Here is a 25,064-nt window from a genome sequence, read left to right as displayed (position 1 = left end):
GGTTTCATCTCAGCCCCTCTCCCCACTGCTCCTTACCTGCCAGCCACACCAGCCTCCTTTTGGGTCCTGACAGCCACAGCACTCTCTGTCTCATCTTCCAGACTCACCTCTGCCATTCCCTCTAACTGGCAGGCCTCATTTTTGCATTTTCTCATAGAATCTTCTGGTCCCTCCTTGCACAGCACCTGTCCAGACAGGCCTTCCCTCATCAGCCTACCAAGTCTTTTCTCCCAGTTATTCTCTAGCACAGCACCTGTTCATTACCTCCACAGAGCCATCTCAATGATTGTGCATTTACTTCCTTGCCTTCTCCTGCCCCCAAACTACAAACATCAGAAGAGCAAAGACCAAGTCTGGCTTTAGCTCACTGTCACATCCCAGCTCCCAGCGCTGTACCTGGCATACAGCAGGTACTCAATAAGTAGTTGTGCAAATGGATGGATTTTGCTGAATGGATTTCAGAGATGGATTTCAAAAATCAGAATACAAGATTCAGTGTGTGTAGCACATGGTATGACTACAAATATGTAAAGGTCAAGTGCTCATGTGGATAAGTCTGGGAAGGAAACCAGAAGTTTCCTGAGGATGCCCGGTTGCTGGGTATCTCCTTAGGGTGTCTAGATAATGGGGGAATTTCCCCCAACCATGATTGCCCATGTTATTTGGAAAAAGGCAAGGCTCCTTTCAGAAGGCTCCAATGCTAATCCAAGCAGGAACCTGGCTTCTCCTTGAAGCCTGCTTATCCTCAGAGCACTACCAGAGACTGTCAGTCAGTAGGCCAGTTAGTGAATGTGCGGGTGTGCCCTGCCTGGTCAGGGGGTCCAGCTCACTTCATCTCAGCCCAAGCAGACAGAACTGTCTTTCTTACCACCCCTGCCCCGCAACAGGACCATGCTACAAGTGACGCACAGGTTTAAATATTTCAGAATATGATCCTCAACACATTGTTAAAGCAGAAAAGGCCCACCCCATTGGTGCCCCACAGTATAAGTTACGTATCATTATTCTGCAGCTACAACAAGGATGACAGCCAGCTCTCATTCACTGAGCACCTACTATGTACCAAGCACAGTGCTATGTACTTCATGTGCATTTTCTCTGATCCTTGGGAAATTGCAAAGGGAAATTGATGCTGGACTGCAACTCTTAACTGATTAACCTTTTTCCAAACCCCTTAACTACCCTTTTCTTTTCCTTATAAAGAGATCAGCTTGAGAATGAGATGTTAAGATGGTTTTTGAGGGTACCTAACCTACTGTCTTCTCAGGTTGCCAGCATCTGAATAAAGCACCCATAAAGATTCAATCCTTGTCTCTACTTATTGGTTCTGGTATTGACAGACAGCATGGATGCCAACTTTTCCAGTTTCAACAGGCTGATGGCATCTTTAATGCTTCTTGTCAGAAGCTACCCCACCAGAGCTCACCTGCCATACCTGGCCTAGAGGCCAGCTGCTGGTCAGCAGACATGTGAGATGGCTTCTGAGTACTCTTATGCTGTGGTTTCTTATCAGAGTGTGACAAAATTTAGTAAATACACTCCGAGTCACCTCTTCCTGCTGTGCAGAGCTAGATTCCTTTAAGGCTGTCAGACCACATCACCTTAGATAAAAGTTGACCAACCCCATTTTTCCCTGAGTCAGCTTCCCTTTTTCTTCCGTTAAGGAGACAAAACACTAAGCTCATAAGAAGTGTGCCCAGATTCCAATAATTCAGCAAACACAAATGCCTTCACATACATTATGATGTTTCCTTCATTTTGTATATACAAGAGGCATTTTGTAAAATGCAAAGCATGCTAATTTTTCCCCAATGGAAGGTAAGGAGCTCCAGCATTTAAAAACAATCACCATGCCCTGGACAGGTGGTTCAGTTTGTTTGGAGTGTTGTCTCATGCATCAAAAGGTTGTGGGTTTGATCCTCAGTCAGGGCACATAACTAGTTTGTGGGTTTGAGCCCTGATTGGGGTGCATATGGGAGGCAACTGACCGATATTTCTCTCTCATATGGTTGTTTCTCTCTCTCTCTCTGCTCCCCCCTTTCTTCTTTCTCTAAAATTAATGTAAAAAAAACATATCCTTGGGTATTAAAAAAAAATAATGATAAAATTTTAAAAAAATCACCAAAAAAAAAAAAGTCAACACCACATGCAGATCTTACTCTAGTACCATGTACTTGTAAAGTCCACAATTCCTAGCATTTTCTGGATGGCATCCTCTTTAGCAAAGACATAATTTGTAATCAGGCTGGGTAAAGACAGACAGCCACTGTCTTTCTTAACGGACAACTACCCCATAAAGCTCAGTTAGGTGATCTAAACTAGCAATCTAATAAATTAAAATTGATAAGTGAAATACTTTTAACCTTTATTTCAGCAGGCCATTCTTGGCGGGGGAAGGAGGAAATGTGAGTTCCCAGCATAAAATTTAATTCCATTTTCAAATAGAATAGACTAGTCTTCTTTAAAGCCAGCTGTTTCCCTCTCTTTCCTTGAATCAAATCAGAGAAAGACTTGTTTATAGTTCCCTCCAGCAAACTGATCAATTTAAACCCTTAAAGAACCCACTGTGGCCATTTCTCAAGAGTGAAAGGGCCAAAGGATATGGGCATAGAGAACAGAGGGCACATAGCTTCTTTATTCTCTAAGAAAAAGAAGGAAAAAAGAACATAAACAAGAAAAAAGGCAGAAAAAGGAGCTAGATGACTAAGTAGACTCATAATAATCATTTGCTGAGAGCCTTCTGTGTGTCAGGCAGTGTGCTCTGCTCTTTATATGTATCACCTCATTTAATTAGTGGGAATACTGACTACAATTTCCTGAGGATAGTTATATGCCAGGCACTATGTTTGGTCAAGTTGTATTTCATATTATATTTCACTCAACTGTCAAAACTACCCTGAAATATAATAAGGAAAGTCATCCCCATTTTCTAGGTGAGAAGACAGACACTGAGAGTTTCAGTCCTTTGCTCAAGGGAATACCGAGGAGAGCAGGGTATCTGGCTTGAAAGCCAACCCTCAGTGTTCTTTCTATATCACAATCTCTGGTTATACAACGGAATTGTTTTGTCAAAACTCATTCAATTGTATACTAAAGCTGGTGAATTTTATTGGATGTAAGTTATACTTCATAAAGCTGAAGTACAATTTCTTTGTTGTGTGGTCCTCACCATACACAACCAAGAGTGGCCATTTTTTGTTCCCACCTGCCCATATCTTCCATATCTTCTTTATGAGTTTCCCTTGAGGACCCACTCTTCCTCACTCTCAAGTGATGGGGCTCGAAAGGAACAGGCTGCACTTCCAGCTGTGGGCATGTGACCCCAGTCTAGCCAATTAGTGAATTGCATTCCTCTGATCACTGACTGGTTCAGGGATGGTCATATGATCCAAGTTGGGCCAATGAGAGCACTACCCTAGACTTCTGTAACAGGTAAAGAGAAGCTCTGTTTCTGTCAGAGCTGCTTAGCTGGTTCAGCAGATGTTGGAGCTGCTGATGGACACTGTCACTACCTGATGAGAGCCCTCCCAAGGATGAAGCCAGAAGAGAGGAAAGCAGAGCTGAGATGGAGGGTGGCAGCTTCCTGGTGAGGAAATGACTAGGCTTTACACCTGTTATCACCTTTAAATATCAGTTTCATGTTGCAGAGGGCAGAGCTGAGGCACTGTGTGGTTAAAGAAATAGCCCAAGGTTTTAGGCTGAGCACATAGTTCTCCGGCCTCCAAAGCTTTCATCTCTACCTAAATGCTGGTGATATATTTTTGTAAGCTTTCTTTTCTTTTCTTTCTTTCTTTTTCTTTTTTTAAGCAGCAGAATTGTTGAAATCACACAGAAAACTCATAATAGACAAAACCAATCAAACTGATACTGCTACAATTGTATGGAGGACAGGGGGCCTGGAGTTTGAGAATCCCCAAAGTCCTACACAGATCTTTTAGCAAACCACCCACACAGCTCCACCTGGTCTTCAGAGAACAGAACCCACAGGCTCAGAACCTAGGTCCCTTTCATTGGAAGTTGTTTTTTCTTAAAAGAGTTTATTTATTTATTTTTTAGAGAGAGGGGAAGGGAGGGAGAAAGAGGTAGAGAAACATTGTGGGAGAGATACATCAATTGGTTATCTCTCGCAAGCCCCCAACGGGGGACCTGGCCCACAACCCAGGCATGTGCCCTGACTAGGAACTGAACGGGTGACCTTTTGTATGCAGGCCAGAGCTCAGTTCACTGAGCCACACCAGCCAGGGCTCATTTGGGAGTTTTATGGAACATGCACACTTTGTTAGCTGAAGGTCATGGATCAATCCCAGTACAAATATGCAGATCATGCACTGACCCTCCCAGTGACATGTGAGTCAGCAAGACAATGTCCCCCTGCCACGTCTCAGTCAGTCAACTCACTGAGATCTAGGACATCATCGGTTTTGATCAGGTCTTCCTCCCGCGTCAGTGGCAACTGGGTCTCGGGCTCCCCTCGCAGTTGTAGTGACAGGGAACGGAGCATGAAGAACACCCGGATGGCCTGAATGAACAGCACAGAGAGCAGAGAAGGGTGAGACTGCAGTCATTTTGGTGAGATGTTCCACATGGAGAAATCACGCCATGACATTTGATTAAAAACAAACAAAACAAAGCCCGCCTCTCCCCCTCTCTCAGTGTCATGGCTCTGGTGCTTTCAGAGCAAGACAGGGAAAAAACCCATAAAGGGCACAGTCTGTTTTCAGTTACCCACAGGTCCAGGCTGGGACCACTTTACCTCAACTGAGCACCTGTCATTTGTCATTTCCCCTAGTGTCATGTGACCTTGATGACACCACTGCTCAGCAGGCACCCCACTTGGCAGACAAGGCACTGACACCCAAGGAGGTGACAAGACCTGCCCAGGCACACATCTAGGGAGGGCTAGAACCAGGCCTCTTCCCACTAAACTGGCATGGAATTTGGAAATCAAAATCATGAGTGCAAATGTTTCAAGGACCCACCTAATGAATGTAAGGGTGGGGCAGGGCCAGAAGAGGGGGAATGCTTGTAGGGCTTGGAGCCAGCCAGGCCCAATTAAAACCCTGCCCTGCACCTCCCTGGATGAGGCCCTTCACCCCGAAGTCTCAGTCCCTTGGCCTTCCACCAGGGGTGTGTCACTGATGGAGCAGCAGACCTGGCACCTGGCAGTTGTGTGGGATGTCAGTGCCCTGAGTGCCCCTGAGGCCTCCCCAGCCACCTCTCTGGGGGCAGAGGTAGCTCCATTAGCACTGGGATTCCTGGCCCGTGGAAGAGGTGTCAGAGCCCAGTGTGGCCATTAGGCATTTCCAGAGAGCAGAAAAGCAGCAGAATCCCAGGCCCTGGAAGCCAGAGAAGTTTATGCAGAAAGCAGCCTTCACCCTGGGCCAGCTTACCCTGGTGGCATCATCCCCTTGAGTCCTAGGATGGGGCTGACCTGCTCCCAACCAGAGGCCAGGAAGCAGACGGGTAGCCCCCAGGAGAGGCCTCCTGCAGACCACTGTCCCTGACTTTAGCTGGTGGCCACAGGGAAACAGATCTAGAGTCAGACATAAGTAATCAGTGTTCGACTCCCAGCTCCACCATACTAGCTAAGGCTTCTGACCTCCAAGACCGTCAATGTCCTCATCTGTGAAATGGGGATGGTAGTCCCTACCTCTCTCTCCAGGCTGCTTAGAGGTCCTGAGATAAAGCTGAGTGGGGAGGAGAGAGCAGCCAACACGTGTTCTATAAAGTGGTGGCTATCCTTCACTCCAGTCACTCCAGTTGGGCACGGGGATGGGCATGGGGACAAACCACTGTCGCCACCAGCAAGCCACACAAAGATGAATTCCAGCCCAGTTTTGTGTCTTCTTGTTTACAGTTCTGAGGGCTACAGGCCTGGCCTATTGAGAGAAGAGGCTACCCTTTATATGACAAGGTACCTCTTGAAACAAGGGCTCCTGGTGACCCAGGCAGCAGAGATGCCTGTCAGCAGGCCTAACCCTAGTCCTTCCTTGGCCCAGAACCAGCAGGAGACCTTGGGCCAGTTACTTAATCTAATGTAGAACACTGGAAGAACAACCCTACTTCCTGGACCTACTCTCAGGTCATGATTCCCCTGTATCAACCCTAAGTCCTGGAGAAAGATATGCTTTTATATTATAATGATAATGATGGTGGAAGTGGCTGATCTGATCTTAGTTTTTTAAAGTACAGTCTTCATAAAGACACCTGCAACAGTTAGAAGAACAGGTATACTTTCATTTTTAAAAAACTAAAACAGCCTTTATTCACTAAGCTCCTGTTGTGTGCCAGGCAATGTGGGCACTTCATTGCAACGTAAAGATGTTATGCAGGAAGAAATGGAGCTGAGGAACAGAGAAATCCAAGTTCATGCAGCTGCTGAGCGGCTAGGCTGGAGTTGGAACCCAGGAATGTCTGACACTTGTGTCACTTAACCAAGCACACAAGGAAATTCAAGGGCTCTCTCTAGTCCAAGTGCAGAAAGCCCAAGATGTGGGCATCTGAACTATGGGCACCTGAACTATGTGTCAGTTTGAGAAAATAGGGAATTATGACCTTGGAGATAAGGAAAAAAGGAAGGAAAAAGGCCCATCACGGTCAGGTCCAAGTTGAGTGGATGCTTCATTTCGCTGTAAAAAACCCATTCCTCTCAGACTTCTAAAGGCAGAAAGTGAGCATGACCCTAGGTGAGGGATGAGGGAAGAGCAATGTGAACAGCTTACAGCCTATCTACCATTCTGAAAGTCAGAAACCTTCCAATAGAAAAGGAGCTCAAAATTTGACTCCTACTGCAGATATTTTTTGGTAAAACATCTGCATTTGCTCTTGAAGCAACAAACTGAAGATATTTCCAGAGATACAAAGTAGTAGTAGTAGTAGTAATAATAATAATAATTTTTTAAAAAGCAGAATATAAAATATAAAATAGAACCCCCCAAAATACTCTTTCTGGTTCCCTGCCCTAATTCCTAAGAGAAGGAACAGTACATGAGAAGCCCATGCCTATGACTGTGAAGAGGGCAGATTCTCACAGGGCCAGATGCTCCCATGGGTGAAAGTTGGGCTCCCATGGGCGTCTATAGGGTCTGACAAGCACTTTGACCAGCGACACAACCCCGAGAATCCACAAAAGAAATAAGAAAGAAGGATAGGGGCCATAAAATTCATCTCACCACCCCCTAAAACAAAAACCATGCCCTCTGCTACCCACAGCCTGCCAGGTAGGGGTGGGAGCTATACTGTGTCATCTCATTCTAGCCTTTGAAGGACCTGCTTGGTTCCCATTTTACTGACAGGAAACTAAAGCCCAGATATGTTAGGCAGCCTGCTCAAGGTGACTCAAATAATAACCCGACTCCAAAGTCCATGTTCTTCCAACCACATGCCTTTGCCTTCAACAGATTTAAGGCTCAGGACCCAGGCTTTTACTGAGTGCTTTTCTTTCCTTCACTAAATAAACAGGCAAGTTAAAAAGTATTACTAAAAAGAAATTATTATTCTTTCAGATGCTTCCATAGAATGCCAGGAAGACTAACTCTGGAGAACAGATTAGATTGGAAAGGGGTGACAGCTGACTAAGCTCAAATATAAAGAAGAGACTTCTCCAGGTTGCTTCAATTCTCACGGAAGCAAACTCTGACAAGGAGAGTCCTGGGGGATGAGTCCAGTTAGTGGGGCAGAAGGACAGATTCAGAGTCAGACAAACCCTGACTCATCCTGGGGTCAGGTGAGTTACAGGAATTCCCTGAGCCCAGGCTCAAGCTTTGGAAACAGGGACCCACCACCCCTGAGATCAAGGGGCCACTATGAACATGCAGTGACATCGTGCAGGTGACACACAGAGCCCTGGGGGCTGGCCACGGATCAAATGCTCAGTTCGAGTCCTCTCCCCTGCTTCCCTTGCTGCATTTGCAAGCCACTGAGTTTAGGCAACAGTCAGTCAGGTTAGCAGTCCAGCAAGACTGTGGACATGGCTGTGAAAGTCAGCCATTCTTAGAAGAGCGCTGAAGCAGTTTTTAATGTGGGCACAGCCCACTGGGAAAGCAATCTGGCAATATGTAAAGAGTCACACACACAAAAATGCTCATACCCTTTGAACCAGAAATTCCACTTCTGGGAACTTATCCTAAAGAAATAAGCCAAGAGAAAGAAAACACTGTGAAGCTGCTCATTACAGTTTAGTTGAAAATAATGTAATACTGCAAGCAACCAAAATGTCTTCCAGTAGGAGTATGCCTAAGTAAATCGTGGCAGAAGTCATCAGATACACTTATATTACCAATAAGAAATTAGACTTATTAAAAACGTATTAACACATGACAAACCTCTTGTTCTACAATGAAAAGGGAAAGGGGTGGAGGATCAAGGCAAGGTCATGGTACGCTCTCCCTGAAACCATGAAAGATGTGTTTGCAAAGATAGGGAGGAGACACAAAAGACGTCTAAGTGTTGATTGTTTAGGGTGATGAAATTATGGGAAATTCTTTCCCTATTCTTTTGAAACTTTATGAGATACTACTGTATTTTCTTTAATGCGGAATACATATCCAAAGAGTAAAGCCAAATATCCTATTTCCTCAAGGTCATTATTGATAAACAAAAATTGTTTGTGGTTTTTACATGAGAACAGGGAAGCAGAATGAGGGACAAGTAAAACTTCAGGCAAACAATTTACTTCCTAACAGTTTCCAAGATTACTACATAATGACGGCCAGTGGCTTACATTCAGCTTTGATATTCACCAGAAAAATCCTCTCCCTAGCGTTCCTTTCCCTAGTATTAACCTTCAGTAGATTTACATCATTAGAGACTATTTCTTTCCCACCTAAGATGCTAGAATGTTCTACCACTGTTCAGCCAACATTTCCTGGGCACTTACTTCCTACTAGGTGACTGGGCTTGTCACCTCAGAGTCAGTCTCTCATCTACTTTGGGCAAGAGCTGAGAGGCAGGACACTCAAGGAAGTTGAAGCTCAGCAAGGTTAAGTAACTTGCTTAAGGTCACACAGCTAGAGTTGGGATTGAACCTCAGCTGGTGTGACTTACAAATGAGCCTGTGTTCTACCTTAACTGCTTCTCTCAAATGCCCCTGCACATGGGGTAGGTCCAGTCCAAGTCCAAGATTCTGCTTGCATGCTCTCATCACATCCCACTAGTGCCAGTGAGCCTCATTTCAACATGAATTTCCCTTCTCAGCCACCATGACTCAGCGGCAGTCTTGCTATTTTGGTCTTTTTTATATTATTTGTTCATTGTCTGTCTATTCTTACATCTTGCACAGTGCCTGGCACCTAGAAAAAGCTCAACAAATTCGTCAAATGGAAGAATAAATAGTATGATTTTCAAATGCAAGAGGGAAAACATGACTTGATTGCCAGATGCCTCGCCATGTCCTGCAAGACCCTGCCACCCTCCTCTTCTGCCCCCCTGCCCTCCTCCTTGCCCCTGCACTCACTCCGCTCCAGTTATCCTGCTCCTTGAACACGCCACACTCAGTCCCATCTTGGGAAATTTACACTCACTGTTTCCTCTGCCTGGAAAGTGCCTCCTTTAAGCCTTTGCATGGCTGGCTCTTTCTTATTCTTCAGTTTCAGCTCAGGTCTCAACCTTGGCAGAGCAGCCTTTCCTGATTGCCTTATATTTAAAGGAGCGCCACCCCTCTTCCTTCAGAGCCTGTACTGCAGTGTGATAACAAACTTGTCATTCACTTACTTGTTAATAAACTTCACCTCTCTTGACTTCATGTGAGATCCAGAAGGCAGGGACACTTTCCCTATTCATTTTGCGCCCCCAGGCACAGCATTTGGCATAGGAATTCAGTGGTTCTTTGATGAATGTATGAAGGAATATTTTACAAGTTAGCAATAATTTACTAGTCAGGTTGTTTGAACTTGTCTAAAAAGTTCTTAAGGAAAATAAAGGTGGGATTTCTGAAAGGCTCAGCCTCCTAAAATTTAGAAAAGTCTAGTTGGTAGAAAAAACAAAAAGAAAACCTTTGAATCCAAAGGGATGAAATGGAATGTTCTTTGGATACAAGCAAAGAACTTGAAACAAACCACAGAAGTCCTCAATTGCTTGCTAAACCATACACTTCCTTAAGCTCAAATTCATAGCACACTGCTCTGTTCTGATGTTGAAATGGGCTGAGGAGCTAAGCTTCTGGAGGATTCCAGATAGCTACCTTGCAACAGGAACTGGTCTGAGGTGAGGGGCAGAAATTCTCCTTCAAAAACTGATTCTTCACTGTATTGTACACCTGAAACTAATATAATATTGTACTGCAACTATACTAAGATTTAAAAAAAGAAAGAAATTGATTATTAAAGTTGCAAAGGGAAGCTTCTTTTAGACTTTGCTTGGAGGTAGCCAGCCCTATTTTAATATCACTCTGCCACCTTCTCCCTGGCTCAAAACCCACAGACCCTGGGACAGGAGAGTTGCTCTTATAAACTTGTCAGACAGACAAAGGGTGACCAAGAGATGCCAGGAAAGCCCAGATGTCCCCAGGGGCTATCTGTGTTCCAGTTGGCAGTTTGGACTGTGCAACCCATCTGGGGCAAGGGAGGTGGGCAGCATAGCCTTGGGAACTTGCAACTAAGTGAGATATGAGGGGCAATAAGAAGCAAACCCTTGACATGAAGAACTGCCACTGGCCTTTAGTGTTTCTGCCTTTCACTGAGTCCTCACAATAACTCTGGCAAGGCAGGCACATGTTGCTTTCTGGATGAACAGAGAGTGGCTTAGAAGGGAGCAGGAACCCAAGGCCCAAGCAACCCTTCCTCTGTCATACACTTCACCCTTGGATTTCTCCCATTCTGTCCTGTGCATCAGGCTTGTCTGCTCTAAGCCAGCAGGGCATGACATCAGGAATCTCCCTTCAACACAGAGGTCCTTGCTGGGCTCCAGGACCCTCAAGATCTGGTTCCTCCAGTCCCTCCAGACCCATCACTTCCCACGTAGCCTCCCTAACTCTGGCTCCAGCCACAGCCTCCTCCTTGGAGGTGTTGGAATGTGCCACTTCCCTCTGGTGCCTGCTCTACCTCCTTGACCAGGTAGGATTAGGGACCTGACCCTATGTTCCTTTCCTAATGGCCCCAGCCACATGGATTTATGCTTCCTCTTCCCACCTTGTCCTCCAGTCTCTGACTCCTTGAAGATCGGGGCTATATTTTTTATCTCCCTGATGTCCAATGCCAAGTAGGGCTAATACATACAATGAAGGTAGCAGTGGGAAGCAGGGGGTCAGAGTGGCTGTGGAGGCCACCCCAACCAAGCTGAATCTTGGCTTTGCTACTTATTAGCTAGGTGACCTTGAGCAAATCACTTGACCTCTTCATGCCTCAGTTTCTTCCTCTGTAAGATGGGGATAATAATAATAATAATGCCAACCTCTTAAGATAGTTGTAGAATTACGTGAGGATATTCATATAAAGAACTGCTATAAATGATCCACTTTAACAAAGAATGGGAGCTCATGTAACTGTTAACCAAGCCTGATGGACCATGACACAGAAAGGAGGCAGGATACAACTCAGAACAGCGGCTCTCGGCATTCACAGCTTTTGGGACCTTCTGGCTCGAGGGACAGGGAGGGCCTTGGGGACAGAGTCCTCTCTGGCCTGGGGACACTGCATCCTATTCAGGTGGACAGCTTCACTGTAACCTTGCTGGGGAGCACCTCTTAGGCTAAACCAAGGCTAAGGGTGAGTGTTCCTGCATCATGAAGGAGTCGTTGACATGACTCACACTTGTTAGAACCAGTCCTCTTGTAAGAGCTGGTGCCAAGAATGCCCAGTGCAAACACCGCCACCCACAAACACAATCGTGTGCCCGCTGCAGGGCCTGCAGCACTGGCTGGGAGCACAAGGAAGGAAGGCGTCATTGGCTCGGCCAGGGTGTGTCCTGTGGTGAGGCCTGTGGGTTTGGTCAGACATCAAGGAACGTGGATTGACTGAAGACACACGGGTCCCACTTCCTCTGCTCCACCAGGCCTCCGCAGCAAAATAGCTGGCTGGGTGGAGGAAGGTCACAGAATCCTCCGGTCTGCGGTGGATCAAGCAGGTCCCTCCTGCTTCTGATAATCCAGAAGTTAAACACCTCAGCTGCTCTGGTTACACTCAGATTAAATCAGAGGAAGATGCAGGTTGATAACGAGAGCTGAGAGCAATGAGTTCCACTAATTTATCCACTAACATTCATGTCTCCAGGGAATGATTTTCTAGGAAAAGGTTATGGTGCTTTCTAAGAAAGAAAGTGTAATATCACGAGGGTGATAAAATACCATGAATAGCCCTGTGAGACTGCATCAGAAGAAAATGCTGATAACGGAAGCACACACTCCAGCTGGGTTCTGAGAACTAATCTGCCCTTCATACACAGGTCCCTCCCACAGGTCGGCAAGAACCACCATTTCGTTTGCGTGTACTTCACCCCAAGATCACTCAGATACCTTCACATCACACCCTCTCTGGGGTCCCAAGCCTATCTGGGCTAAGATTCCACACCAGCCGCACCTGCACTGTGCGTTGACTCCGCTTACTCCCCCACGTTCTTCGCAGAAACCCAGCCCCCTGGCTTCCTCTCCTAAAGCTGAGGGCTGGCCTGCACCAGCAAAGGCAGCCTGCCTGCCACCCACATCCGGTGCCAGATGCGGTGGGATTTCAATCTCTGCTTTAGCAGAGGGCAGCATGCTTTGGGAAGCTACTCCTCTTGGCAGGGTGTTGGACATGTTGTCTGTCTCCATACTATCTGAACTTGTGTGGGAAGGCGGACTCTTGACCTGATCAGAGACCCTTTCCTCCCTGCTCTGTGAGTGGTCCTGGCAGACAGCTCCCTAGGAGGCCAGGTCCAAGGCTCACTCACCCGCCGGGTCTTCTCCACGTCACCACAGGGCAGCCGCTTCACAAAGTCAATGCCCGTCAGCGGTGTGCCCGTTGGGGGCAGCAGGATGGAGGCATCCATCATGAGATACTCCACGTTCATTGGCTTCATCTAGAAGAGAGACATTACAGGAGACCTCACAGAAGGGAGGAGGGGGCAGGGCTGCTCACACAGGCCTTTCACCTGCATCTGCACATGGTTAATTGAGCACACAAATCCTGGATTAAGACTGAAGTGAAGCCTCGAGGCAGCCAGATGTGCAGGAGATGCACCCTTTTTGTTTTCTAAGGTGCAAATTTTCCCTTCATTTGAAAAGTGGCCTCCCTGCTACGAAAAGCTTTGCTTTCTCATCCTCACTCCCCTCCACTCAGCAGGGCAAGGGGCCCCTCAGGAAGAAGGCTGGTCCCCTTACAGCGGTCCCTTTAGGGTGCTCTACCCCATGTACGTGTGTCTGACTGTGTCTGACTGCTGCCTGCCTCCTTCTCTTTCTACTGTATTTCCAAAGATGACAAAACAGTGACAGCTTCCATTTGAGTAGAGCTGACTACAGGGCAGGCTGGTGAGTTGAAGGTTTTGCAGGTACGATACTGTTTAATCCTCCCAACAATGGCAGAGGGGATGCTTCCCAATCTGCTAATGAGATAAAGAGACTCAGAGAAGCTAAGGAATGGATCCAGGCCCACTCAGGTGGATGGCAGCAGAGCCAAGGCACAGACTCAGGCTCACTTGGCTCTAGACCTCCTGATTTCTACCACACAACCAGCATCCCCCCTTCCTTCCTTGTCCCCTCAGCATGTTACCTGAGGATAATATAACAAAGCTACTTATTAAGCATCTACTAAGTGCCAGGCACCAAAGGGCTCAGCTCCTACTAAGTGGCAGATGCTGGTGCTGTCCCATACTATAGAGGGGAATACTGAGGAAAGGCAGATGTCCATACCACTGGGCCAGACAGGGGCAGAGCTGACTCCTCCTTCCACAGCACCTCCATAAGGCCTTCTCTGATTACTAAGGCACCTGTAACGTCACCCCTCCCCGTCTATGAGTACTGACCATTTTATGTATACATGTTGAATGATAACACTTCATTTACACCTGGCATCGTAAAGGAACGATATTTCACAAAGGCAGATTTCCTACAGAACTCATTTTACTCCTCAAAGCATCACAAGCATATTTGTTGTCTTTTTTTTAAGAATGTGAGCTTCAATCATATCACATTTTTTGTCCCTCCTGTTACATCAGCTAACTAAACAGGGCAAGGCTGTGGTGAGGGCCCAGCTGTCCAGAAACTGGGTGAATGGGCCCAGGAGCCAAGGAGCCACTTAGTGCATGCTGCTGCCTTTTCTTTTGGACACTTTAAACACTCAGGTTTATTATAAACTTCCCAAATCATTTTATTCTTCGGTGAGTAATGTCCATGAAAAGGATCATTTATCATTTATTTCTTGAGTGTCAACTAAGGGGCAGGTGCTGGGATGCAGAGACAAAGGAACAACACAGAAAGCTGCAAACTTCTGAAGCTATCTTGTCCCACAATTTTGCCTGCTGCACGGAGAAAGGGAAGGCTCTGGGCTGGTGCTGTAGAATTAAGGAACATTCCAGAACATTCTAGTGGCATGGCACAATATACAGAGAAGAAAAGGGAACTGGGAGGCAAGCTGCTCTGCCCCTCACTGGCCAGGCGCATGTGGGCACCTCACTCAATATGACTCCTGTTTCCTTACCAGTAAAAGGAGCTAAAGGTAGCGGCCATCCCATTGGGCTGACATGGGGATTAAGAACTTTAACATGTGTAACAGGCTTTCCACACCTGATGTGGATATAAGTCCTCAGTCAAATACTATTCATATCAAAGTGAATCTTTCTGACCCATTTTATGACCCAGCGCAACTCAGGGGGTGTGAATGTCCTCTGAAATTTCCACAGTGGCGGGGATCACCATTTCCAATTCACTTCCCACCAGCCTCTGCCATTTGGGCAGAAGGCCCCAAGTCAGAGCTCTCTCTCTCTCCCTCTCCGTTCGAAAGGGCAAGCTTTGCAGGCACACAGGTGCCTTCTAGCCCCTCACTTACTGTCATGCTCCTGTACTCGTCTTCAAACATGTCCAAAAAAATTTCTTCTCCCTAAAAGGAAAGGAAGGACGGAAAGAGAAAATCATGCATATTTTTTTCCATAAACAACAAAGTATTATAAACTCTAGTTCACGGCTTCTGGGTCCATCTGTTTCTCATTACTGAGTTCTCATAAATCACCAGGAAGCAAAATACACACGTGAACACGAACACACACACTCAAATGAAAGCCCAGATATCAAATTGCATCTCTCAATGTTCCCCTTTCTAAAGCATCATATAGATTTATTATACAAAGGCAGTTAGTTAGAAAACACGAACCAAAAATAACAACATACCTAATTAAAATATTAAAATGCTTAACATTTCAAGTGTTTAACATCTTCTATTTGTTGAGAATGGTTGAGGAATGGGGAATCCTGGTTAATCTGCCATGTTAAAACTATGAGGCTCCACACCTCTGCAAGGAAGAGTATAATTAAACATGCTTAACACTGAAATTATAGGCTTGTTCCATTTGTTTTTGAGGTTTAGTAGTTCCTGCAGCCCTGAGGACAGTCCAGGAGCAGGACAGGGTGGTGGGTATGAACTTGGCTCCAAGACATATAAACCAGGGGCCAAATCCCAGCTTCACCTCTCGAAGCCTCTCTTTGTTTCGCTGCAAGGCTGGGATGACAGCCTATGTCTGTGCAGGTCTTTGTGAAGAAGAAATGAGGTAACACACTTAAAATGCTGAACAAAGAGCCTGCCACCCAATCAGGGCTGTAAGTGTTAGTGCTTACGGTCATTATAATCGCTGCTGGACGGGACCACAGCTAGGGAGGGGAGAAAAATGAATCACGACTGTTAGATCTGTCCTGCCCCTCTCCTAAGTCCAGAATCTCTCTTTCTCTCTCTCTCTCTCTTACACACACACACACACACACACACACACAGAGTCAGGTTGGGAACAATGATAGGTCCTTTATATTTTTCCAGTTATCGGATCTACAGAGAAATTTACATATTCTTGCGTGGTGTAAGTACAAGGCAATAACCACAGAAATAAGAACCCTTGAAAACCCAAAAGATTCTGAGATATTATACTTAGGTGTAAACCTTATAGGCTAAAAGAGAGAGAAAGCTGGGTTGGGAGAAGGGAACTACCATTCAAATATAGCCAATTCCTCACTTAACGTCATCGATAGGTTCTAGGAAACAGTGATTCTCAGTGAGATGACATAAAATGAAATCAATTTTACTACAGGCTGACTGATATAAAAAAAGAGTTAAGTTCCAATAGCACATTTCTGGTCACAAAAACATTACCAAACTTCTAAATAAAAACCCAAAAACCCTTCTAATGTTGAACATTTAAAAAACATTAACCACAATAAGTCAGATCATTCTTTTCTAACCCACTTATTCTAGCTCAGGGTCACAGGTGGCTGGAGCCTGTCCCAGCAGCTCAGGGCACAAAGCGGGACCCCACCCTGGACAGGACATCCTTCCATCGCAGGGCCACTCACATACACCCACATTCAGACTGAAACAGTGCAGACACACCGATTCACCTCACATGCACATCTTTGGGATGTGGGAGAAAACTGGAGACCCCAGAGGAAATCTGTGCAAACTCCATACAGATAGTGGCCCCAGGCTAAGAATAGATGTTTTTCCCCAACATTATAATGAAGTGACACTGAACAGGATGTTATTTGAGGACCTGCTGTATAGCTCTCCTTTGGTTAATGATAAAGAAAAACCACTTGGGAAAATGCCTACTACTGTGTCTTTCTGTTTTTGCGATCTAAAAGCTTCTAGGGGGGAAATACACTGGAAACAGTTACACTGGAGATTCAAAGATGACTAATGCAGTCGTGAGGCATCTACCTTCCTCCAAGCTTTGCTAGAGGACATGCATCCTCAGTTAGAGGCCGTGTATGGTCTGGGACAGTCCAAGGGGAGACGGGGATTTCCTCCCCAGTGCGTAGGGCCCCCCAGTGGTGCTATCCTCGTCTGGGCATGTCCACTGTCTCGCAGCTGCATGGGGTCATCTGACCCTGGTGAGGTGGATTTCTGGGTAACATGACCTGGTTTTAGCTCAGTGAACACTGACGATAATGGACACCGGCTTAAAGAGTGTTCTGCAAAGAAGAAGACTCCTTGCATATATGCATATAATTCACAGCAGTTTAGAGAGAATACACAGGATGAAGCACAGGTGACAAGAAAATGGCAGTGCCGATACCACCTCCTAAGAGGATCTTTTCATCAGTTAAATTACTTGGGGAAAGCGTCACTAACTGGATCTGGAGAGATGTGACATACAGGCAAAGCATCAGAAATCTCCTAGGAGGCATGACATACGGATTGATCCACTACTGCTTACGAGTGACGAGCCCTGCCAAAGAATATACTGTGCCTTAGGATAAGAGCTCAACAAAACCGTCGCAATGAGACATTTCAAAACTAATCATCCAGAACCCAAAGACAAACCTACCAACTTTTCAGATATAGAAAAGTCATGGTGGTTCTTGACAAAATCTCACTAAAAGTAACGACAAGTGTCTGGGAGCCTGTATGGGTTTTCTTAGCATACACGAATACAATAATATACATGCATATAATTCATAAGCTCATATGTAATTCAAAAGTAGTTTTGTAGGTATAAGCACATATAAATTTATATGTGTGATTTATTCATGCATGATGTATGTGTGTAACTAATAATTCACATATGAATCCATCCAGAAACAAATTCATATCAAATTGATAAACAAATTGCTCATACTAGGGGTGAGTCTTCGAAAGTCGTATAGATAAGGGGGCACGGACAGGAAAATTGAGAGACCACTGCTCTGGGGACCACGAAATTGAGCATTTTCACTCTGGAACTACAGGGAGAGGAATGACTGGAGACATGCAACCGGTGTGTGCAGGGCCAGACTCTCCCACCCCGCTTCCATACCGCGCACCACCCTGCCGTTGCCCCCGCCCCCGTGCTCTGCCGCCTTACCTTATAAAAGTGCCGCACGAGGTGGACGCTTTCTTCCCTCGCACCCTGTTAAAAGGGAGGGAAGATGTGAGGGATCCAGGTCTCCTGGAGGCAAGTGCATGGGGTAAATTACTGATTCTAAAATCTGAATGTATATAAGACAGACACTGAGCTAATATCCTTTAATCTATAAGCAGTTTTTAATGAGAAAGGAGAAAGAGGAGAGAGAACTCAAAATAAAAAATGAACGGAGGATAAGTGATTCAATGTGACATGGAAAGCTGTTACTATAGTTGAGTGGGGGACAATGGGTTATAAAACATGGTCACAGTGACACTTATTACAAAAAAGTGTGAGTGAATACCTGTGTGTATCTGGAAAGACACACACCAAAGTGTCAAACTACAGTTGTTATTTTTGACAACTGTACTTTCTAACTTTTCTCAAATAAACACAGAAAATAAGGGAGAAAACAAGGTGAGCTATCTAAAACAATAAATGGAGACATTAGTACAATAAACTATAAATAAGTATGTATACAAGTTTTGTAGTACAAAAGGAAAACATTTTAAAACATGGAGACAAATAGAAGCCAGTCAGTCATAAGAGAAACTACTAAAATATACTAATTAAGCAGGCTCATCAAGCCAATTCCAGTGGAAGGGAAGTTCTGTGGGAACAAGCAGGATGTAGTGGGCATCAGGGCTATTGGGCCCAGCTTCTTCTTGCTGGTGCTGTGGACACCACAGACCAGGGATCCCTCTTATTCTCCCAGGTGGCAGCGGCTCACCAGTACTGGGAGTGGAGAGGACCCTCACCTCCAGACAGGCCAGGTGCACGTCCTTGATGATGCAGCCCGTGCTCGTCACAACTTGCTGCTTTAAGAGCAGGCAGCTCAGCTCCAGTGTCGCCAATCGGATCTTCCCATCTGCGGAGCACATTGGGGTCAGCCTCACACATCCAGGGCTACATGCTCTTAATCACAGCTTCTTGCCTTCCGGCTTTGAGGTTAACGGGTCAGCTGATCAGCTGACTGCTCAAGGCCCCTGACATCCAGTAGGTACAACCCTCGGAAACCCTTTTCCCAATAAATTATAATTAAATGTTCTCATTAAAACTGCCTAGACCTTATATTCCCCTTTAGTCTTTTCATAGGGAGAGGGGATGCAGGAAAAAGAAGGCACTTAATTATTACTAAAGGTCTAGAAAGTGGCTGTCTGCGGTTGCTTTGCTTGCCCAGTATTCCTTCCTCTTCTTCAGGAATGAGCACCCCCAATTTCCTTTGGAGAAGCACCAGCTCCACTATTGGACATGTGATCCTAGGGGTGAGCACATCACCCAGGCTGGTTACAGTGATTGGGTAGGGGATGGGCAAGGGAGCCAGTCTAAGCTAGAAAGGCTCAATTCCACAACTTGCTGGAAAGAGTGGACTTCCAGCAGAGAGGACAGGAACAGAGGAGGGACCCTTCGTGGCACAAACATTATAGTCCACAGTGGCCACATCCTTATTCTCACCAGTGTTTTTAATCTTTTGTAAAATGTTCTGCAAATTGAGCCCCACACCTCCTTTCCCACCAGATTACCCAGAGTGCCTCTCGCAGAGCATGTCTAAGGCCCCAACAGAGAAAGGGATGGCTGAAGCTGCCGGCTGCAGAGTCCAAAGACAGTCTTGAAAACACTGTTTGAACCCCTGGATCCAGCTGTGCCTGAAGACAGTGCCCAACACAAAGTTATACAAGCCAACAGTTTTGTTTGTTTCTGTTTGTATTGTTTCAGCTAGTCTGAGTTGGGTTACTCTCAATTGTCACCAAGTTCTGAATGAAACAGTGCCCTATCCTATTGTGAGCCAAGCATCGGCTGGGTACTCTGCAGAAGCTCCCTGAGTGGTCTCTATAAAAATCAACTGCAATGGGTGCTAAGGTCTGAGGCTTAGAAGAGTGAAGTGACATGTCCAAAGTCTCACGCTGGGCAGTGGTGAACTCCAAGTGCTCCAAATGTCAAAACCCCCACCTGGCATTATTCTTAGAAGCATCTGTGACTGTCTGAAAGGCAAACTCGTCCCTGGGCTTTTAGTTCATTTCTGGGGAAATGTCTCAATGTGGAAGAGGGACCAGAAGAGAACAAAGTTTCCAGACCACATCTGTGAGGCCTCAGAAACAGCAGGGACCAAGATGGGCCACTGGGAAAAACTCAAGGCAGATGCACCACCACATACCCCTCTGCCCGACCTTTGAGACATGTGTCAGGTGGGAAACAGAGGAGAAGAGGGAATCATTTACTCAAAAATGAATAGGCTATACGCAAGCAGAAGCAGGCCTTCCTAAGCATGACACAAGCCCAGGGGCCGTGTGAAAAAAGGCTACTTAGTCTCAGCTCAGTCCTTCTCCCTGATGCAGCCCCACCTGGCGGCCCAGAACTAACCCCATTGCTGTGCTGCTGCCCTGCCCCAGCAGCACCCACGTCCTGCCCTCCTCTGAGTTCAGCAGTTTCTCCAGAGCCCAGCCTCACTCCTGTCTGCCCCTCCACTGAGCCACGCTGACGGCCCAGTCAGAAACGCCCCATCTGCTGCCTCCAGGGAAATGGAATGTGATTTTCCACCAAGACCCTTTTCCCTTTGCAAGCTCCTGCCAAGGAGCTGACTGCCTCCAACTGGGCTTGTCTTATGAGGGAAACAGAGGGAACAGCAGGCTCCTTAGTCCTCATCACAGCTTCCAGACTGTCCCTCTGAGCTGCCCCACCCTTTTCTCTTCAGAATCCAGGCAGTTCCATACGCCAGCCCTCAAGGAGCCCACCTGCTGTCCCTCCCCACCCTGGAGGTTCCTCTCCTAACATCCAGGACACAGGCCCGCCTTCCTCCACCACAAAGCCATGTTTGTTCACATAGCTCCTGCCAACTGCCCCCTTGGCCACCATCCTCAGGGATAGGCTCAGCCTTGCTGACTAGACTTCTCAGCACAAACTGACCCTGCTGAGCACCCTTGGTCCTGAGTCACACATCTTTCTTGTCACCCAAGACACCCCCCTCCTGCTCCTCTTCTTCCCTCGTAGGGCCTGGCTCAGGCACCTGTGCTGGCTTCCCCTCTAGGTCACCTCCAGATATCTGTAGTGGCCCAGGGCTCGGTCTTACACATGCCTCTCTTCTGTCCTGTGGCTTTAAAAACCATCCACATGCCTGTGAGCCCCAGAGTGTTAGTTCTGGCCCCGATGCCCCTCTGAGCTCCAGATTACATCTCCACAAGGAGTCCCGCACTTCTAGGACTTCATAGATCCCCGGCTGTGGCTCCTGAAGGACAGGAGCCACGTCCGTCCTGCACTTCAGTACCCCCATCACCCACACACAGTAGCTGACATGCAGGGGAAGCTCAATAAACATCTGGTGAATTTCCTGATCCCCTGATGACACCCTTGAGGCTATGAACTTGGCTCTCCAAGGTCCTGCACTCACTCCCCAGCAATCCCCTGTGCTTCTGGTCACATCTTGGATCCACTCCCCTTTATTTCTAAATTCCTTCTCTGCCATCACAACCCTTGCCCCTACCCCTGACCAGAGCCTGATCTGGGCCATTCCTGGATTGCTCCTGATAGCTTAGCTTAGCGGTTCCCTCAATCAGGCCACATCTGAGTCAGGCCCCGTGCACTCACTCCAACCTGATGGCCTCTCTCCCTGACTCTGCAGAGAACCTGCCTTGCAATCCGGGTTTCTCAGCCTTGGCAATGTTGACATCTTGGGCCCGATAATCCTTTGTTGTGGTGCTGTCCTGTGCATCGTGGGATGTTTAGCAGAATCTCTGGCCTCTACCCACTACATGCCAGTCGTACCACCTCCCCAAACTGTGACAACCAAAATTGTCTCCGGACACTGCAAATGTCCCTGGGGAGGCAAGGTTGTCCCCAGCTGAGCATCACTGTGCTAGATCATCCTCCCTGCTATTTCTACTCCTTGCTGTGGCAGTAGATTGGTATTGGCTAAAACCTCAGAATGAGGCTGACAAGGCCAGACACTGGGCACATCTTGTATTATCAAAAGCACCCAACCCAAACCTTCCAACTTTCCCCCCCACTCACACTCTCAGCCCAGTCCAAGCTCAAATATGACCTTGGGCTACCCCAAGGTGAGGGCTGCAGACATTGGCACAACTGGCAAAAGAAGGGTTGGGTATGAAAGGAGAAAACAGGTTCTGGCACAAACCGCACAGTGGGAAAAGAAACAGAGGAGCCCAGAGATGATGACACAGCAGGATAGGAGGGCATGGGTGGCCCAGGGTGTGTGTGTGCGTGGCAGAGGGAATGGCTGAGATCTTCCTGGACCAGCAGAAGGGCCAGGTCTAGAGCTCAGGGCTCCTGGTGCCCGGTGTGGGGGCCTGGTCCCTCTAACTCCACCGCCCTTGTTAACAGTCGACACACCCCAGGTACCTGGCTGGGCAGCATTGTTCATGATCCTGATGAGTCTTTCAGCCAGTAGGTGGTTGTAAATGGTCTTCTCAGCCACACTGGGCACTGGGAGCTGGATTCGCTCTAGTTTTTCAGGATCCATGCCTGGAACAGAGAAAGGGACAAGCAGTGAATAAGTGGAGCTATATTATGGAGAGCCCTCCACATCCTGAAAGGCCCCTTAGAGCAGGGCTTCCCCAGCCTTGGTCATCCCAGTACATCCTTGTGACTTCGGCCACGACTGGGTGCTGTCTGTACTACAACTTACCTTAGAGTTTTCTGTAAATATATTAAAACATACATTTTCTATCACTATATATAAATAGGAAATCAGCATTGCTGCAATATTGACAGTAACTGTAATTAAAAAAATGTTTTTATATTTTAGCCAGAGACTGTTGACTGGCCACTCATGGCCTGAGGCCTACTTTGTCTGTGTTGAGCAGGGGGCTTGGCAGGTGTTTCAAAGGTGATAAAGTTACACTAGCCTCAAATGGTGACACAGTCCTGAACAAAACCACAGGGAATGGAAATGGAATGGAAAAAGGAGGAACTTTCGCAGTGTGCTTCACTGCATTTTATGCTGGGTCTGGGTGGCCCCTGAGGCCACCAATGTATGTGACACAAGCCACAATGGGGGGTGGGGGAGGCAGAGACCAAGAGAAACAGAGACCAAAGAGAAAGGAAACAACAGTCATACCCAACAATTACACCCCAAGCTCTGAACACCAAACTCAAAATGCGGGGCCCACCACTCAACGCACCATCAGGCAGCAGCAGGTGCTACCCTGGGCCAGAGGCTGGCATTTGTAGGGAGACTGGGCTAACCCTTATGACAGAAAGGTATAAATAGCATGAAATCCATGCAGAAGCTCTATGTTTCAGAGGCAAAGGAACTGCCTTCTCTGCCATCTTGGAGCCTGGGGGCCTGCTGGGAACAGGACTTCTACAATGACAAATACGTCTGGAAGGCTGTGGTCCAAGGCCATTTTTGCCAGCTATAAGCGGGGTTTCTGGAACCAGAGGGAGCACACAGCTCTTGTTAAAAGCGTTGATGCTCGAGATGAAACAGAATTCTCTCTAGGTAAGACATGTGCTTACATGTATAAAGCGAAGAACAACACAGTGACTCCTGGTGGCAAACCAAACAAAACCAGAGTCGTCTGGGGAGAGGTAACCCGTGCTCATGGAAACACTGGCCTGGTTCGTGCTACTTCCGAAGCAACCTTCCTGCTACGGCCATTGGACACAGAATCCGTGTAATGCTGTACCCTCAAGGATTTAAACTTTTTGAAAAGTAAATAAATAAAATGGATTCATTAAAAAAAAAATCAAAGGAATTACGTTTCCTTCTAACTGCATGGAAAAGACAAAAGACAAGAGGGGGAGAGAAGGGGGGGTGGGGGGGCATGCAACATCTAACTGTGAGTGGAGTGACGTATTTCCTAAGGCAGAACCTGAAAGCCGGGGTGACAGAAAGACCTGTGAGGGCTGCTTCAATAGGCCAGGTGTGGGACAAAACGTTCCAAATCCTTACCCTCTCATCTAACAAAGCTTTGGAAAAATACGCGTGCAGAAACAAACATTTCTCCTGATCCAAGCTTGGAGAGCTGAACAGATTGTTTGTGCTCGAAGCACGTGTTTTCCTGTTATTCTACAAAAAGGGGGAAGGTGGCACTTCTGGGAACTCTTGAAATACGGCCCCTTGAGTCCTAGATGACGCTTCATTTAGAACCTTGACAAAATAGTGGAGGATAGCATTGAAGAGCTGATTGTCTGGATTCTAAGTAACTCCCCCCTACACACACATTGACGTAAGAAACCATAACAATATATCTTGTTTTATTGAATTCCTTCCAGCTCCGAACCAGAGGCTAAGTCATGCCAAGGAGATGACATGGGTGAGGGACGGCTGAAGGGCTTGAGTTGGGTAGTTCTCACTCTCACGCCCACCACTATGGCTTCCGTCAAAAAAGCTGATTGCAATGAAAATTTAATTTGTGGATTCTATATCCCATTTTGATGTGAAATGTTCAACTCTGAAGCATCCTGGTTTATTAAATGGCAAGAACATCAACTAAACCTTTTTGGCATTTGTTTTTTTTCCAGAGATGTCAACACCATCTTAACATCTCTTTCTTTTCATTTCTGGCCCTTTTGGGAACTGTCAGTCAGTGGTTCTGGGGAAAAAAATGGTTCTTCAGCCTGCCTCGCACATCACCCAACTTTATGAACCAACCATCCATCATCCCACTCCAAAGAAGCCCAGCTGCTGGCTCCCTCGGGATTGTGGCCGTGGCCGGCAAAACCAGGGAGAGCCCTGGCTGGTGTGGCTCCGTGGACTGAGCGCTGGCCGGCGAACCCTGACTGGGAATTAGATTCCCAGTCAGCCCACATGCCTGGGTTGCAGGCCAGGTCCCCCATAAGGGGCATGCTAGAGGCAACCATACATTGATGTTCTCTCTCTCCCTCCCTTCCCCTCTGTCTAAAATAGATAAATAAAATCTTTAAAAAAAAAAGGAACAGACGCAGACTCAGACCAGGACTTGAATTTCTATGGTGAGCTCCATTTTGTCTCTTTCCTGACATTGCCCTTATTCTCTTAGAACTTGTTAAAAATTATGAACTCCATGGCAAAATCTTCTCTCAATAGGAAGAGGAACACTCCAAGGTTATCCTGGCCTTCCTTAACTGGCAGCTCT

General features: G+C 46.7%; 1 protein-coding gene and 1 pseudogene across 7 annotated transcripts in view; one reads left to right on the top strand and one right to left on the bottom strand.

The window, feature by feature from the left end:
* CLEC16A (C-type lectin domain containing 16A) overlaps positions 1-25,064 on the bottom strand; it is a 227,540-nt gene that overhangs the window by 101,442 nt on the left and 101,034 nt on the right. For 5 of the 7 annotated variants that reach the window (XM_053929204.1, XM_053929207.1, XM_045204616.3 and 2 more), the window contains 7 exons: positions 22,345-22,467; positions 18,750-18,859; positions 17,953-17,997; positions 14,955-15,005; positions 12,862-12,990; positions 8,090-8,125; positions 4,399-4,519 (listed from right to left, as the gene is read on the bottom strand). In XM_053929204.1, the coding sequence (XP_053785179.1) occupies positions 4,399-4,519; positions 8,090-8,125; positions 12,862-12,990; positions 14,955-15,005; positions 17,953-17,997; positions 18,750-18,859; positions 22,345-22,467 (615 nt within the window). The remainder of the gene's footprint in view (positions 1-4,398; positions 4,520-8,089; positions 8,126-12,861; positions 12,991-14,954; positions 15,006-17,952; positions 17,998-18,749; positions 18,860-22,344; positions 22,468-25,064) is intronic. The other 2 variants (XM_024571677.4, XM_053929203.2) reach the window with 1 other exon arrangement.
* On the top strand, positions 23,314-23,663 carry LOC112314710 (large ribosomal subunit protein eL33 pseudogene; annotated as a pseudogene).

This window comes from Desmodus rotundus, chromosome 1, assembly GCF_022682495.2.
Source record: "Desmodus rotundus isolate HL8 chromosome 1, HLdesRot8A.1, whole genome shotgun sequence".
NCBI lineage: Eukaryota > Metazoa > Chordata > Mammalia > Chiroptera > Phyllostomidae > Desmodus > Desmodus rotundus.
The sequence above is the reverse complement of the archived record's forward strand: the minus strand, read 5'-3'. Positions and strand labels throughout refer to the sequence as shown.